Raw genomic sequence first — 19,204 nt, forward strand, 5'->3', positions numbered from 1 at the left:
TAGCTTTATTTAAAAGATGCTGGCATTTTTTTTTAATCGCTTTTCTGACACGTTTATTGACAAGGTTTTTAAAAGCTTAGCAAAAGAGATATGGTGCCTTTCTCAAGTCCTTTTGACTTCATCTCTTTGGGTTGCAGCAATTTTACGATTCCTTTTGTGAATAGTACTTCAGCCTATTAACGCGGGAATAGCTAATGGAATGATTGATGAAAGATTCACCGGGTTAAAGGAATAGTTTAACTAATGAGAGATATGCTTATTCCTGTCTGTATGCCGAATACAAAGCTGGAACCAGCATCTTGATTAGCTTAGCTTAACTCCCCTTAATCAACATTGTATATATCTGTTGTTTAATTGATGCAAAAGGGACACATTGTGGTTTTACAGAGAAAGTTTTGTGCTCAAACTTTTTTATTTCCATGATTATTTGACTTATTGTATCAATAAACAGTTCCATCAAGACACATTTCTTTGTTCTTGATCAGTCACAAATGCAAAGAAGCCTGCTGTGCATAACCTTTGTACGAGGACCAAAGCAGTGTCTTCTCTCACCTTGTTTACAACCTTACGTAATGTCCTGTTCAAAAAAAGAAGGAAAATGTATATGGATGAGTATAAGAAGGGCAGGTAGGTACACTTAGACAACAAACTAGATGCCCTTGTGTGTTGAAAAGCGGTTTTCCATCGACTTTACAGCAACAGTTTATGTGCATTAATGATTGTGGGATGTCTGTCTAGCCACAATCTTAAAATATATATTCTACACACATTAGAATTCCATTGCCGATTTGCATTCCGATCTTTATGGAATACATATTCACCGGCCGCACAGCATGATATCCATGCTTGGCTATGACACACATTTAATCCCTATCCTAACCATTTACTTAGTGGCAGTTGGTGGTGTATTCTCTGTTGCCTTGTTTGTCATTGCAAGGACTTACAAATGACCTGGCACCAAGTGCTTTTCTTCCAGACAGAACACCACTGTGTTTTCAACCAGCGCCTTAGTGTTTATAGACTTATTTGGGTAGATTGGAAATCTAAGCTCCATTTATACGGATCATGTTTCTTCGTATCCAACCCTAAAATAATAAGCCAAACAACCCTAAAAGCACTGCCATGGATTTAGCGTTGCCTGATGATTGATTTTGTGACAGAGAGATTAACAGCTAAGTTAAACTTAAAAGCATACACTTTGTTAGCCTGTGCACCAGCAATCTAAAGTCATAACCTTAAAAGCCCGGCTTGCTCGCTGACTACAGACAAATGAATGGACTTGACTTGGTTATGGTTCAGTGCCCTTTGTTCTTCCGCGCAAAGGGGGAGCTAATAAGTCAATCCCATCCACTTCCCTGATACGACGAGGAGGATGCACTTATCGCATTGTCAGCAGCTCGTTGCATTAAGGGCCCCTGGTTACGTTTGCGTGTTACCGATTCAACCTTTTTAAATTACCTCGCTCGAGCCAAGTCATGGCGGAAAAAAAACAAAAGGAAAGGGGCTCCCTGTGCTAAAGCCCTCGCCAGCGCTTCCAACCATCAATCACGGCTGTCAGAACAGCTGTGCTCTGCCTCTGTGCTGGGAACTCACACACCAGAGCTCTACATCATCCAGAACTGTGAGGAATGCATAAGGCTTTAGCTCGAGTGCTTTTGATTACAGGCCGTACCATCCACAGGTATAGCAGCAGCAGGACAAAAGGCAAAGGCAATGGAAATCAAGGGTCTTGATGGTGCAAAAAGACTACAATTAGCATAGCAAGCATATTCTCGTAGCTGGAAATGCATTTTACAGCAATTGAAAGGGCTCCATGAAATAGCATTACTAGGCTACTTTTTAAATTAAAACAATACACGTATGTCCTATATGTGTTCTAGGGAGATGTTTTGACCAGTGATTAGTGTTTTTGAATTCCTTTTTGCTTTCGGATGTGAATAGATTTGAAGTAGATATTTAAGGTTTGTTAACATTCAATTTCTATGTGACAGAGAGTCTAGCATGCTAACCCTTGATAATAAGCAATACACACAAAGTCAGGATTACCCTTATTAAAAACTGTCTACAGGATCAACCACTTTTACTGTAGTTATCAGCAGCAGTCACATATTATTTGTGTTATTATATACGTGTGTATGTTACATATAGTTGTCAAACTGAAATACAGCTAATAAATGTTTATTGCATTTGCTTTTATGATAGTTGCAGTAAATGTGGCTCCGCGAGCACCGAATCAATTTAGCGGCATGATTGGTGGAATGACACCACGCGCAGGGCTATAGAACGCTTCCTCTTTAACATCCTATCCATCCTTGGTTGTCTCATTAGCCTTCATTGCATTACCAGGGCCAAATAGGGCTTCCAGGGTTTATTCATTGTTTATGTAAAGCAATTTCTCCCCGAGAAAATGTTCAGTAATTCCTCACTGCATCTCGTTATCAACAGAAGAAATAAAAGCCATGTGCCAGTTGGATTGTACTTTCAAACTGAAATTATTTTCTAATTCCATATTATCAGCGTTTTGAATGGATCCGAGGCCCCCTGCCCGAAAGACCTGTTCCAGACCTCCCGGGTCATGGCGGAAATTGCCAGTAGCACCAATTGGCCTCTGGACACACACAAGCCAGATGAGACCCTCACAAGTTAATCATAGCACAATGCATGTGAGGCTCACGACTGGCAAAATCATTTTCCATCTATAACAGCAGACCCCCCCACACACACACACACACACACACATTTATTTCAATACACCGCCAGCATCATTATAGGTCCAAACTAGAAAACTTAAGAGATGTTATCAAGTAAAATAGTTGAGGTAGCTAAGGCCTATAGATTATATACTTTTTTAATCATAGATGTACAGTATAGCATTATGTTATGGCACCATCTATTGCTAAACGTAATTAGAAATCATGGTTCCAAGTCTGATGAGATTATTAGGATTTTTGTCAAGCTGAGTTCATATAGCGCATGGTCCAGGAAGAGAGCTAAAGCCCCACACTGAGCACTATTCATCAAACAGAACTGTGATATTAAATGGTATTTCTGGAACATTTGTTTCAAATATACTGCTGTCAAATAAATTACAAAAACAAAGCAATGGTTGCAGTGTTTTATTGTGTTTCCCCCACAGAGATATTTTCCCTGAAGACATATTGTATTATTCCCCCTGTCCGCTGCGTTTGGTTCATAGCCTATCTACCAGAAGGCTTCCTATGTGATATCACGGTCCACAGCTCCCAACGCTATAACAATTGATTATATGTCAACATGTTCAGATGGAAGTGGGCATGAGTTGATGAAAGTTATCAATTCTGGTGTGCTACCCTGCTTTAGGTAACTTTTCAATTGGTATCAAAACGCATTACACTTTTTCGGTGTCAAACAAGCACGAGAAAAGTTCATATTTGTGGTAGACACCATTCGTCTGATTCATTGCCTTGCCAACAGTACCAACTCATGCCAATACCCTTGCAACTCTGTACATACAAGTATTCTAAAATAACTTTTAAAAACTAATGGATTTCAACAGTCTGCCCCTAAGTTAAGTGCAATATGATTATCATTACTTAATAGCTTTTATGCTAATGGCGATGAGCATATATTTAAAATAAATGGTTAAACTATGGAAAGATCTGGTTCATGCAATACATACATGTTAAGCTCACCATAACGTGACCTCTCATTTGCATTTAATTACTTAATCATTAATTATGTTATACTATTATGTGTTTTATGCAGCTGATCTGGGATAATGGCTTCCGTGTTAATAAGAACCCATTAGCCTCAATGAAGAGGAGATTCATGTTCATCCACACGCACACACACACAAATAGAGCAGCACCCACCACTTTTGTGTTCATACAAGTGTGTGGATGCACGTGACAGCACTTCCAGGCAGACACGCATACCCACACACACACACACACACACACACACACACACACACACACACACACACACACACACCAGTGGTGCAGGCAAACTTTGACACAACAAAGTCATATCTATAAAACTTGCACAAACACACACACACATACACACACACACACACACACACACACACACACACACACACACACACACCGCCATCATCTTCCATACAGACAGGCGCTACTTTATCAAGGGTATCTTCCTCTCACATCAGCAGTACATAAAGTTGTTTAAGACAAAAAAGAAGAAACAGATTTAGGACAACAACTCTCCTTTCTTTGATTCTACGCTACCTCTCAGGGGAGCGGGCCACATTCCCTTTCCGTAAGGGAGGGAGCAAACACCCGGTAGCATAAGTTTTTTCGCCGCTGCTGTATTCCAGCCGGATTTCCATTGATACTGATTTGTCCATCCCCCACAAGGATAGACCGCTGTTAATGCGATTACAGGGCGCAAGACTTTATAAGATAATTCAATGCATCTCCACGGCTAATTTCGGTAAGGCGGGCATGGAACGCCACATCCGCTTATTGTCGCTGCTTGCATGCTAAAGAGAGCACAAGAGTTGACTTATTACCACACAATACAGACTAAGTGGGGGAAATCTCCTTGGACATGGCGGGGCCCCCACCATATGCGAAGATTTAATTCGATTTTCTCTCTCTCTTCAAGGCTTTAGTTAAGAGCATTCTAAAGTTTACACTGTCCCACAGCAACACAAAAAAGAGAGGGGAAAAGGGCTTGATTTGCTCTTTCAACAAGAGGGGCAAATAAGCCATGATGTTGGTAAACTACAGAGCACTTACAGCAACATGGCAGCATTAGTAGGGGCTGGATTATTTGGTTGCAAAACTGGATTACGCCCTAATCCTACAGTTCATTCATCCCATTCAATGCAGATCTCTTGTAAAATGTGTGTTTTCTGGGACTTTAGGCTTAATCCATGTACTTGGAAGGGTCCATGAAGAGATACAGACTGTATGCATTATTGTTTGCTTGACCTTATTTTGTCAGATTCAACTTTAAAAACCTCAATCTTACTAAATAGAAGGTTCCATGGCATTATGAGCAGATACAGCCAAGGCTTATCAAACTGGTTATTCTCTTTAGTCAACTCATTATTAAAGCAGGGTTTTCAGAGTGGTAAACAATCATCATAGAGGGGGTGAACAATGCGCTGCTAATAACTAAATGTATTCCAGCACTCACTGTCTGGCATTCGTTTGAAGGCTGTCTCCAGGAATATCTCTCCCAGACTGAATAATGAAGAGACAGAGGACGAGTGTGTCACAACAACATACAGTATACATCTGCTTTCCACTTCCTCTGCAAGCAATCAGCATAATCATCATAAAAGAAAAAGGGTCTCGACGTGTCCAGTTGTGACTGTTACTTTCAAACGCATGGAAATGAGACGCTCAGTTTTCGCCCTTAAATAAACAGCTCAAGCCTTGAGTGACGAATCAAACGGATGTTGCAGTTGAATTAAAACACAGTGACTTACAAAGTGCAGCCTGTGGGGAAAAAAAGCAAGACTGCCAAGACGCCTTTTTTCATCAGTGTGCTGCCCTCTACGGGTCTCCTACCAGCCTCCCTCTTCCCTATGTCTCTCTCCCTCCCGCTCCCTACCTCTTCCACATTACCATACCCCCTTAAAGAGTATTGCGCGCCTGAAATTGCTTTTCATTTCGGTGCTGTGACAGTCCTGAGATTTGGGGGGGGATTTGTGCGTTTTTGACGAGTTATGTCTGCTTGTCACACCACCGATAATTGTTTCATACTATGTCCATCGCCGCGGGGGCTTTCGCCGTGATGTGTTTGCGCCAACCAAGATCAAGTTCCACTAGTTGAAACGGGCTGGTGGGAAGATAAAGCTGTATACGTGCACATATACAGAGGATATCACACGAGCGATGCAGGAGGACTGGAGAAAGGCGGATCCGATCCTCGCATCCGAGGCAGAAGCTGGGGGGACATATGTGCACTGATCTCCGGTGGATTCAGACCGTCTGGCAATTGAAATACATTTAAAAAAAATACTTTGGGCAGATATGTACATACTGGTACAAGCCGCACCACTAGCAGCAGCAGACAAGGGGGGCGATTCGTGCCCGCTCTCTCCTCCTGCTTCGTCAGTGCGCATGGATGAAAGTCACAGTTAAAATGCATGCGGCAAGTCTCGTCTGATGTGGGATTACCGACTTTTTATTCACCCCCTTTTCCTCGCCATGTTCGAATTTAGGTTCTGGCTCTTTTTCCGAGATGATACTGTTAATTTCGCTCGCCTCTGCTGCTGCTGGAAGAATACCGGATCCCGTTTTGCCGCGCTGGCCGTCACGATATTGGCCTGAATGAGACTGTGTGTATATGTGCTCTCTGTCCGACGCCTGGTTTCATGGAGCTAAAAATCAAGGAGACTTGACTTTAAGGATTTTTATTTCACCCCCTTCCCCCCCCCCACACACCTCTTTTTGTTTTTGACATCCGACGGAAGGGCGGACGGTGAAATCACGAAATCCATGTTTTCACTGGGGTTGGAGAAAAGACAAGGGGCACAGTCGTGATTTTTTTTCGGGATGCTTTGGCGTTCACCGGGATCGGAATGGTAAGAGGACAGATATGTGGGGTGTCTTTACAGAGGCGGTAGGCTACATTACATTTGGTGGAGGGGAGCTGTCCGCGGTGCTGAAATCTCCGTCCCTATAGCCCTCAGTTGCATTGCCGAAGTTGATCCGGATTTAAGACGCTGTTAAGCAAGGTGTCTGGGGCTGCTATGGTAATAACAAGCATAAAGCCTGCATTTGTATGCTCACATATCTCATCACAGTTGTATTCGTTCCAAATAGAAGCCCACTGCCTCTGCACAGGGATGCCTTCTACAGCCACAAAGACAGACGCGTGTTGTAAGTTATCTATATTATACCCGGAGGCGATGGGCATTTCTTGAGGTTATAAACTCCAATGTTAGAAGGAAAAAATATAAAAAACTAATGTGATGAAAGTGGGTGTACCAGTCAGGTCCACCGATCTCACAGGGGAGGCATGTCCTGTTCAAAACGCGCACATGTGTTGAGATTTATGTGTAGGCTTTTTGTGTTCTTTTAAATGAGCGCATACAGACTCAATGTGTCTGTGTATGTGCGTGTGTCTGTGCTTGTGTGTGTGTGTGTGTGTGTGTGTGTGTGTGTGTGTGTGTGTGTGTATGTATGCACGCGCGCTCACGCGGAGAGAGAGAGAGAGATAGAGAAGGAGAAAGAGCGAGGGAGGGAGGGAAAGAGAGACTATTTGTAACCTTACATATAGCAGATGCCATGCGGAATGCTTGATTATAGAATTATTTGCTCCCCGTCAAAATGCAATTTCGATCAGAGATCCGCGATGAGATCAACAACACTTGCTTATTCGCCTTTGATCAACTCCTCTCATTTCTTTTCTTCGCCCGTGGGCAGGAGAAGGGCTGCGACTGTCACCTCGTAGGCTGATATTCACATTTTCTATCGCAGGCCGGGTTTTTGAGATGGACATTGATCGCTTCTTTCGGTCATTTCGTATATGAGAGCTGTCATTTTTATTATTTATTTATTCGTTAAAAAAAAAAGAATCGTTTTAATCAGAGCAGTCGTATACATCCCCCCCGTCCTCATGCTGTTTGGACGGCGGTGGAGAGAAGGGATCCGACAGTTTCCTCCACTGTTTCGAAGTCGTCGGGTATGCGGGGTGAGTGAGAAATCTGTACGGTTAGCAGACAGGAGTTGCATCTTGGAGATTTGAATGTTATTTTATGTCTTTATTTTATCGAGAGGGAACGATTGAATCCCCCCCCCCCCAAAAAAAAACACCCCAGGTAAAAACATGCCATATCATCCACCACCAAAGCGATTTGGGTTGAGATATTTTGACAGTGAGCCTTTTGTGTGCGTGTGTGTGTGTGTGTGTGTGTGTGTGTGTGTGTGTGTGTGTGTGTGTTTAAATTCTCGAGGGATTGAATTAGTAAATGGCCAGATCTGTCGGTCTACACGGTGAATGGCGAGGGCTTTTTCCCCCTCCCAAGATGGATTGGAATTCAGACGAGCTATCAAAAATGCGCAGTGGCCATCCACCGCGATAGTTGTGTTATCAACTTGATTATACAGGATCTTTTAAGAATTCATGTATTACAGATACATCCAGGTCGTTTGCTTTCTGACGCCCTCACACAACCCTGAATGACACTGATTTACCACATATGCATAATGAACACACATTTAATGGGCCTACTTTTCTTTGTGTGTGTTTGTTATTAATGTCTATACACGTTCCTCGCGGCTATAAGTGCATGTTGTCAATACTACACGATTCATATGTGTTTTTGTCTACCTTGCTTTATAAAACAGAACCTGTCCTTTCTCTTTTTTCCTCCTTTTTTTTTTAGATGACACCTCATACTGGTACCGCACTTGAGTGAGCTGGGGCATCCACTCCCAGGGACCAAAATGCATATCTGGATCCTCAAAATAATCCTTCTGATTGCATCATCTCTGAGGCTGATCGAGATGTATGACAATTATGGGGAGATCTGTCGGAGCCTGTGCACGTGCGAGGAGAAAGAGGGGATCCTGACCGTGAGCTGCGAGAACCGGGGCATCATCCGACTGACGGAGGTGAGCCCCGTGCACTTCTCCATGTACCACCTCCTGTTGACGGGAAACCTGCTGAAGAAACTGTCACTCAACGATTTCATCAACTACACCGGAGTGACCATTCTGCACCTGGGCAACAATGACATCTCAGAGGTGGAGTCCGGTGCCTTCAACGGACTCCAGGGATTAAAAAGGTTGCACCTGAACAACAACAAGATCGAGGTGATGAGGGATGACACCTTCGCCGGACTGGAGAGTTTGGAATATCTCCAGATTGATTATAACTACATCAACAACATAGAGCCCAACGCCTTGAGCAAACTGCACCAACTGACGGTGATGATTTTGAACGACAACCTGCTCTCCACTCTGCCCTCCAACATCTTCCGCAATGTTCCCCTCACACACTTGGACCTGAGGGGGAACCGGTTAAAGATGTTCCCCTACATCGGCCTCCTGGAGCACATGGACAAAGTTGTGGAATTACAGCTGGAGGAGAATCCGTGGAATTGCTCCTGCGAGCTCATTGCTCTGAAGGCTTGGCTGGAGAGTATAGCCTACACGGCTCTGGTGGGGGAAGTGGTGTGTGAGACACCGTTCAGGCTCCACGGTAGAGACCTGGACGAGGTGTCTAAGCAGGAACTCTGCCCGCGAAGACCTGTAGAAGACACGGTCAGGCCTGCACCCCCAAGCAGCACCAGTGGATATTACCAGACAACACCTGCTGCTGTCACAGCCTCTGCCACATCCTCCGCTGTTTTTAGGTCCTCCTCCAGGCCTACCAAGGGCACACGGCAATTTAACAGAACTAGGTTAAAGCCCACTTCTCGAAATGCAGGCGGTAACCCTTACAACTATGGCCCTATCATTGCTTTTCAGACCAAATCTCCCGTGCCTTTGGACTGTCCCGCCGCCTGCACTTGTAACCTGCAGATATCTGAAATTGGGCTGAACGTCAACTGTCAAGAGAGAAAGATTGAGAGCATTTCTGATCTGAAACCCAAGCCATACAATCCCAAAAAGATGTATCTCACTGGAAATTACATCCCTGTGGTACGGAGATCAGATTTTGTGGATGCCACTGGATTGGATTTGCTTCACTTGGGAAACAACAGGATCAGTCTGATCCACGACCGGGCTTTTGGGGATTTAACCAACCTGCGTAGGCTGTACTTGAATGGTAATCTCATGGACAGGCTTACAGGGGAAATGTTTTTTGGTTTGCAGAACTTGCAGTATCTCTATTTAGAGTATAACAAAATCCAGGAGGTTGACGCGAACACTTTCCGCTACCTCCCTAATCTCCAGCTGCTTTTCCTCAACAATAACCTCCTGAAAACCTTACCCGTGGGCGTCTTCTCCAGCCTCTCTCTGTCTAGGCTCAATCTGCGCAACAACCATTTCCAAAACCTGCCTGTGAGTGGCGTTTTAGATCAGCTGAAGCTGCTGGTGCAGATAGACCTGTTTGAGAACCCCTGGCACTGCTCTTGTGACATAGTGGGGATGAAGATATGGCTGGAGCAGCTCAGTGCGGGCACCGTGGTTAATGAAGTGGTGTGTGCGACGCCTCGACGCCACACTGCAGTAGACCTGCGCTCCATCCAGTCGGAGCAGCTCTGCCCGGACTACTCTGAGGCTTACATCTCTCCCACACCTCCTACAGAGGAGCCTATGGATGACCGGGCAGTCACCACAGACGCACCGCAGAAGTTCAACACCCCCAGCAGCACCGTCCCCCTCTCTGTCCTCATCCTCAGCCTGCTGCTGGTTTTCATCATGTCCGTCTTTGTGGCCGCGGGGCTGTTTGTTGTGGTGATGAAGAAGCGCAAAAAGTCCCAGAGCGACCGCACCAGCACCAACAATTCGGACGTCAGCTCTTTCAACCTGCAGTACAGTCTCTACAGCAACCACTCGTGCCCCAAAGTCAAGGCCCCAGCCGGCCACGTCTATGAGTACATCCCCCACCCCATGGGCCATATGTGCAAAAACCCCATTTACAGGTCCCGAGAAGGGAACACGGTGGAGGATTACCGCGACCTCCATGAGCTCAAGGTCACATACAGGAGTCACCCGGACGAGGAGAGGGATAGCAGTACTATGAGGAGCCCAACATACAGTGTTAGCACCATTGAGCCACGCGAAAACCCCTCCCCTGTCCCAGATGCAGAGCATTTCTTCAGGGGCATCCTTGACCCCGATAAGCAACCCTCCCATCCGTCCATCCAATCCATCCCAGCGGGTGCCAATTTAGAGTACAAGTACACAGGGCCTGTGTCGTACACGTACAACCCAAATTTTGATGTCAGACGTCAATTCTTGCACCCGGAGAGGATAAGAGAAACAGTGCTCTATGGCAACGCACCCAGTACTGTTTATGTGGAGCCCAACAGAAATGAGTATTTGGAGCTTAAAGCTAAACTGCAATCTGAGCCTGATTACCTCGAAGTTCTTGAGAAACAGACCACCTTTAGCCAGTTCTGAGCAACAGGATCATTGACGTAGTGAAGCATTTTCTCGTTTGACCCTCCTGGAAACAGTGACTCAGTTTATAGGGTGCCTTGGCACAATACAAACAAGCAAAAGCAGTTTAACATGGGGTGTGCCGAACAATCTCATTCTTATTTCTGAAACATGACATTTTCAGGAATGGATACAGCTTTCTGAGACATGGATGAACACAATTGCTCTACTTAACTGATGGTGCAAAATCTATTTTTCTATCGTGAAGATTGAATAACACACAAAATGTAAGTGTACAGGTAAATCTTACCCAACTTCATTTTCAGGAATATAACCATACATAAGGTATATTGTGAATCAGAAAAGAAATGTTTATAAAAAATGTCACTCCTGGACAAAAGACATTGTACAGCAGATCAACATCAAAACTGTGTAGGACTATTTTCTGCTGTAGTCTGTAAGTAAGTATTTATTGATATAATCTGCCATGTCTTTTCAAAACGTTTGATTCTACATCAATATTACCTGTGTCATCATACTCCATGATCCTCTGGAAAAGGCTTATGTTTGTAGTTTCATTTACTGTAGCTTTGCATTGTAAAAGTGGCTTGTTTTGAAAGTGGCACACCCCCAGTGTTCAAAAAAGACTGCGTCATTTGAAGAAGATGAACAAAAAAAGTGTCTTTGTATGCTTTCTGCACTTTTTGGAATTGGAAGGCAAGTTAGCCTTCACTGAGCTCTCATAAAGGAGATTATTATATTAAAAATGAATATGGGTATTCATTCTTAATATGTAGAATTGATATGTTATCAATAAAAAAATAATATTTGAAGTATTAATTGTGTTAACTTGTATGTTCATGTAAACGGACTAGTATTCATTTGTTTGTACCTTGACATGTTCTTCTGAAGAAGACTGCAGGAATTAGTCGAAACATGTTAAGGTACAAACAAATGAATACTAGTCTGTCTACATGAACATACAAGTTAATCTATCAAGTTAGACTAAATGAACCTTTTTGAGTTATTAATTATGTTGTGTAATACTGATATTTTATTCAATGTAACACCTATTTTTATACACGCATTCGCAGATTCTCTATCCCTTATCAAGTTCATTTGTTTTGATTGCTTTGCACTTATTGCACTATATTGACCAAACTATGTTATTGTCATCAAATAAACATGATGTCAGGTTCATATGCTTATGAGAAAACAAACGCTGCTTGACGATGATGTGTTAGGAGGCCATTTATATCGGATTTTCACATTCAGACAGTGAATGAAATTATGAAGCAAAACAGGGTGGAAATTGCAGAGTATAAAACAAGGGTGTTCTAGGGCTAAAGGTTATTCTTTTTTTCCACTCAAATGACATAACATTGGATTATACATATTGACTATGTTGTGGACTCAAAGGAGATACAGATACAGAATGCCTCACTCAAAGGGGCAACTAGTGTCTCACTGGGGATTAGAATCAATGGGTTTCAATCAATGAGCATTATCTGAGGCTGCCCCTTGGCAATTTTACCATGACAACAGCACCCACTTTGCCGCCTGGCAAGCAACAAGCTGGTCATTTTATATAAACATCATTGGAGATGACTTGAAATGAATTACCATTTTAGCAATCTGACAAAAAGTCAGCGGGTATAAACCTTGACACTGATTAAGACATATAGCTTCAGGGTTTGGTGTCTCAATTTATGATTGTATCTGTTATAATTGGTATGTTTCATAAGAACATCTTCTAACTATCTTTCTTTACTTAAAAAAATTAAAGAAATACAATGAAAATGCCGCATTTTTTAAAAATCATTTAAGAGCTTGTTTTGAGTTTTGTTAAAGTCAAACAGAAATCGCATTCAGTCATCCCTTTTTGTAGTCAAAAAGAATGTCAACGTTGTTTTTTAAAAATGTATTGTTCATATTTTTTTGTAATTAAAAAAAGGTATTTCGGGAAATATCAGAAATGCTCCTTTTGGTCTCAGCCGACTGGAAGGGCGTGTCGGTGTCGGTTTGATTGACAGGTGCTGGCAGGCTGCCATAGTGCCGCTGTTACACTTTGAAGGATGAGAGCCAAAGTAAACTATCTTGCGGTGTAGTGTACATATCACAGGTAGACAGGTAGTTGTGTAAGTTGTATTGAAGAGTGAGAACCACACTGGTATGTTACCGGACCAAAGTGACATGCTGTCTGTGCTGCTGCTGAGTGGCTAATTAGCTATCTAGCCTGTACACTGACATTAACAGAGCACTTCTCCCCGGTGGAAATGTTTGGCTGCTCGTTCAACAAGGTGCGGGACTAGACGTTGAGTCTGTGGCTTTTGTGTTGTGTAGCAGGCTGCTGTCTTGCTCAGTGCAAATGTCTTTACTGCCTACAACTAAACATTGACACCACTGTTTCATGCAATATTTGATTGGCCGTGTCAAAATTAGGTTTATGGATCGGATTAATGCGAAACTAGGGTACGCCTTGATAAAAGGAAAAACTAAAAAAGGATAAAATCCTCCCTCTTGAATTTCATTTTTTTTTCTTAGAGGATAAATCAAGACAACTGATTTACAGAGCCCATATACACTGCAGCAGACACATACAGACATGCACAAAAAAAATGCAATTTGCTTTCAGTTGGACTTTAAGGTACTCTTCACTTGACCCACTTAAATCCAATATGCAAAGTAGCCCTATAAAAATGCAAAGGATGCACCGTGCCGCCATTTTCAGTGTGCGGTGAGCGTCACCATTTAGGAATTCACTGTTCCCTAACTCAGACAGGCAGGGATCTCTCTGGAGAGGAGGCAAGAGAGAAAAAGCTTGGCCACGTCAGACACACTAATCTGTCCCTTATTTCCTCATTTAGAAGGAATTATTTGGATTAATGTGAATTTGCTAATCACTGTTATAAATGACTGCTGCAGGTAGGCTATTCCTCTTTTCGGCAAAAGGTCTCCTTTCTTTAGTTAAGACCCTTGGCAGCTGTCGTTTCTCAATGACAGGGATGAATAGATAAATGGAGCTGTGCTGCACAGAGCCCCTTCTTTTGTTGGATTTTTTCATAGAAGCACAGAATGGGAACAGAAGGCGCCATTTGGGAGATGAGGAGTCCTGGAACCGAGTGTACTGTAACTGTGGATGTGTCATACATGTTGCAGCGGGATATGAATCATAGCCAAGGATTGGCATCGGTGCACAGTGTTGAAAGTTGTTGACAGGGATTTCTGTTTGTTCTCTGTATGCCAAAATCATTTTCTAGTGGAGGTGCAACAAGAAATGATTACAATCCAACCTTAATAGTGCAATGCTGTTCTGCATTTCCTACGTTAATAATACATTTTTCACCCAAAAAAAAGCACAATTACATTATCACTGAATCATGTATTCCAAATGAGCTTGTTACACATATATATATGTGTGTGTGGGTATCACCATAACGACCCATCACCCTTTCCCACAGCAATGGTTGCATGGGGCATCCCACTGCAGGTGGCTATAGTGTGTGTGTGTGTGTGTTTGTGCGCAGAGAGAGAGAGAGAGAGAGACAGGGAGGGGGAGACTCGTGCCAGATGAAATAATGCTTTTAATCAGCCAATGGGCTATTTAGGCCTCAACACAAATGGAAGCATCAAGGCAGGGCAACAAGTGTATTATGCTTTGCTGTGCTGTAGCCCTTCTTTAGCTTTGTGTGATTATGTGGCTCTCTCTTAAGTACACTCAACCAGCTGTGGTGCAATGCAGTGTGCAGTTTAGACCATTCAAGAACTCCCTAAAAGCAAAAGATTTCTGCAGTGGTAATATCGATATTGGGTAAAAAGGTGTTGCCTCATTCCACACAAGAGACCCCCTGATGTATGGCTATAGACCTATTGTGCTGAATATGTTGCGGGGCTGATGCAACCTCAGGCGTTGATGCATGTTCAGATGTAGCTGTCACGGGAGTTTCATTATTTTTCTCCGTGCGAACAGCGAGGAAAGTTTGGCAGAGTTCCGGGGTTGGATCTTTTTTTTTTGCGCTCCAAGCTCAGGAAAGCATAACTCACACACCCAACTTCCTTTTTGCGATGAAAGAGGTGGGAGAGACAGTGATGGACAGTATGTTCCCCCGTGTATTCTTTGACACATGCTGCCTTCACACTCACACCATTCGAGAGTTAATCAGTGTGGAATAGAACAGTGTTTGTGAAGAAGCCCATCCAGGCTGCACCAAGTGTTGGCTCTCCATGTGGCTTTATTTCCAGTACACTTATAGATTATGTTCCAACAGTGGAGTGTACATACCAGGCAAATGAACACACTTCCTGGATTGGATGTGGCAGTTATTTGCTAAAAAAAGAAAACTGTACGTCAGCACTTCTCAGATGGTGTTGGCAGAATTGTGTGTTTATGGTAAATAAAATCAGCTTGGTGCTTAACATGCACATGGCTGGATTAAGCTGTTAAGAGCTTCTTTGTTTACTCAGCGTTCCTCCCACTCTCTGTGTGTTGTGTGCCTAACCTATGGCAGGTACAGCTGGAACATTAACTGCCTATAGTTAATGTCTGGTCATTTGAATATTTCAGGTATTCGGTTCGATTTTGATTGTGAAGCGTCCTTTACTAGACAAGGCCTTCAGACATAAATGGAAGCCCATTATCTTTTCAGTTGGCAATGTGTTTTGGTGGTGCACATTCACAACTACATTAGCATTTCATTACATTACGATACATAATTGCCAGGCAGAAAATTGGCCTTTGGCGCTTGAACTGCTTTGCCGAGTTGATCATATAGCTTTTAGTCTTCACAATGTTATGGACTGTTACATAACGGAAAGAAAAAAATCAAGAGTCTGATATGCATACTTGTACCAAAATGTTACTTTTATGTTGCTGTTATTCTTTTTGAAAATTGCTACTTTATTTCCAATCTTACATATGATCAATTTGAAAATGACAACAGAATAACATGTGAAGCAAAGGACTGATCCCACAGTATAGCATTGGAGTTTCACTAGTGCTGAAACTAGTTGATGAATCGAATAGTCAATCGATTGAAAAATTGATTGTCATCTACTTAATAGATTTCCAGTCAGTCATTCATCAAAGACAAATGTCAAACATTTGCTGGTTGCAGCTTTCGACATGCTCTTCTTTGTCTATATACAAAACTAACTAAGGCCGTGAATTGAGAAAACAATCGTCAGATTCTGGTCTTGAGAAAATCTAGCAAATGAATTGTTATACGTTTGACAACTCAAGTGGCTCTATATGAGACACACTTCAACCATCTCGTACAGTTTAAAGTGCAACGAGTTCCTTGCAAGTATTTAATGTTGTGTGCGTGCACACTCTATTGGACCGCACCACCCATCTTGACAACAATATGGGCGAATAATAATGAGCTTAATAATGGCCGCCCTCTGTATACCGACACAGATAGAGAAGGGTGGACATATGCCATGTGTTCAAGCGTGAGCGTTGCCTTGCGATGCCTTTTTTTTCTCTACAGCTCAGCCCCACTTGTTCAGCCTGCCACCAGCGCGATGATGTGAGCAATTGAGTTCAAGGAGATCTGGGTAATTGAGAGGGCAGGGATGGCATCTGACAGGCACCGATGGCTCCAATGATCACTTTAATCAGAGTGGTTAATGGAATTCCTTCAGGCATGTAGAAAATGCTCAAATGTTCATCAAAGCTCATCCAATTTTTCAACCCCACCACCGTCACCACCACCCCCCAAGCAGCAGCAGCATCTCCTCTCTTAACCCCGCGTCTCCATAATTACAGATCAGTTTTTAATGCCTTTGTTAAGGCTCTCTCGGTTTTTCCGTAGAACACTCTGCATACGCTAATTTGTTGTTTGCTCTTTTGGTCTTCTTGTGTAGAAATCCAACGTGTGAATCATTCCACAAGGACATTGGATTGCTTTATGGTCAACATGCATTATGTATGAAGTGTTTTTTAAATGAAATGTCACAGCCAGCCTGATAACACACAAAAAGGGGGCCGTCAAGGACTCAGTCGCCGTAAAATGCTCATAAAATCAAGCATGTGGTCGCGTAAATAAAAAGCACAATACAGTAGGTGTATGAATAACAAAGGGATTGCCAGTCAACACTAAGACAAGACAGATATTATTATGAAGTGGTGATATCTGTTCCACCATTAAGTAACCCCAGATTTACTTTTCATGGTAAACTCACTCTCAATCACCCAATGTCCGGTCTCTGCTGAACTCATTTCAATGTATAAATCACAGCATTTAAAAGCAGAGTCAGGATCCAAACCATTATTACATTTGCAGAATATACGCTGGTTGGCTGGCCTTCCCTTTGTTTATTCAATGTCTGAGGACTAAATCTGATGTTGAAATTATTTGTGGTTTCGTTTTTTTTTCAAATAGTCTGGGTAAATCTTGTTTGTAAAGAGTGACTAAAGAGCTTTGTTTTGGATGTGTTAAGGTAAACCTGGGATTGTTATGTATGTATGGAGCTTTGCCTAGTATGCCTATTACCAGGTTCTTAAACGAGTGATCACATCTCAATAGCTTTATCTGAAATACTGTCATCTATATATATATATATATATATATATATATATATTGTAATATGTGTTACATTAATATGGTTTGTTTTATTAATCAAACAATGCTTATTTAAACAGGGAATGTTAAAACATGGTTCAATAATATTCCAAAACTAAGTTACACAGAAATATTCTTCCTCCATCTAATATATATATACATATATATATATATATATATATATATATATATATATACATATACTGTATAACATGTAATTATCTGAGCGAAGTAATGGAAATTCCAAGTACCTCCAGCGAGAATGAGATATTTTCAGTCCAATTTGAACGGTGCCTGATCAAGTTAATATAGAGATGGAAATCCTCAACACAAAATGAATATCAATGATTCTCCGAGCTGTGGATGTCATACATAAAATATGCTACCTACACTACGTTACACTTTAGTAGCATGATCACGGCTTTTGAAACTGTACCTTTGTTTGTGTGTGCATGCTTGCCTTTTTTCTTCTTCTTTTTTTCCCCTCTTTACCTAGCTCTGCTATGTTGGGCTCCCACTGGGCAGCCTGGTTGTATTCATCAAGCCTCCCGTTTTGCTTTGTTTGTTTACGGCAGCTGCAACCCGTTGATCCGCAGCCGCAGTAACCCTGTAGTTTGATAAATGGCAACCGTAGTATTACTGACTCCCCCGCCGAATGTGGTGATGCCTGGCCAAAAAATACCAACAAAAAAAACAAAAAAAAACAACAGGTTGATGTATGGCTTGCTTCAAGAGTGTCAAGTATTTTTTAACTAGAGCCCATCCAGCACAGTCTTTCTCTATGTACGTCTGAGTGCGTTTGGAATGCTGCCCTGCTCTGTCCCGCGTGGCATCTCGTGTGCATCGACAGAATCGCAGTATGAATGAGACAAAACAAGGACAAATCGGTGGTGTACTGTATAATGCACGACAGCGGCATGTTTTGCAAGGTTATTCTCGTAAAAGAGTTGTCATGCACTTGCAAAAGGGGGACAGCTGAGGAGCGAGGTTGAGTCTGGCACCCGCACTGCCAGGATTTAGCGAGAGGAGATGTGTTTCCAGCCCTGTCTTGAGGTTTGCGTGCCATCTTCCAGATTGGGGATTAAAGAGCCGTTCTCGGTATTTAGGACGGCCATTTCACAATGTTTGTTGGACATGCAAGAGGCAGATTTTAGACACAAATTATCAAAATTGAAGATAAGATGTGTAGATCAAAATCTTAGTTCCTAGTCTCCAAACAATGGATCCTACACTTCCCATCATGCATCGGATGCAAAGTGTTTCTACTTGATGCCCCTTATTTCTAATGTCAGCTCTAGTTTGTTTATAGGGAATATTGTTCAAATCATATTACAATTTCTATTATACTGAAATTCCTGCCCTGTAATCACCAAATGCAAATCTCTTTTTATGCCTTCCTCAAATTAACTATTGAACTACAATACATTGCTTTTCTTCTCCACCTGTGTGACTTGTCCACCACCGGTTAATTTTAATGATGATGCCGGATAGCTATTAATGTTCTGTATAGCGTATTGTGTACCCTACAGGTTCACTCATTTCTCTTCAAAAACAAAATGAGTTTACCTGCAATGAGTACAGCCCGTAATTAGATGCTCTATTGTTATTGGTAAAGGAGGTCTCTGA

The 19,204-nt window shown here is 42.4% G+C and overlaps 1 protein-coding gene across 1 annotated transcript; it reads left to right on the forward strand.

The window, feature by feature from the left end:
- Positions 1–7,579: 7,579 nt before the first annotated feature.
- On the forward strand, positions 7,580–11,036 carry slitrk5 (SLIT and NTRK like family member 5; the record flags this gene model as incomplete). The annotated part of the gene is made up of 2 exons (XM_080052686.1): positions 7,580–7,653; positions 8,348–11,036. The coding sequence occupies exon 2, from the start codon at positions 8,409–8,411 to the stop codon at positions 11,034–11,036; it is 2,628 nt and encodes an 875-aa protein (XP_079908812.1). The 5' UTR covers positions 7,580–7,653; positions 8,348–8,408.
- Positions 11,037–19,204: the final 8,168 nt, after the last annotated feature.

This window comes from Ammodytes marinus, assembly GCF_949987685.1.
Source record: "Ammodytes marinus genome assembly, chromosome: 24".
Lineage (NCBI taxonomy): Eukaryota > Metazoa > Chordata > Actinopteri > Uranoscopiformes > Ammodytidae > Ammodytes > Ammodytes marinus.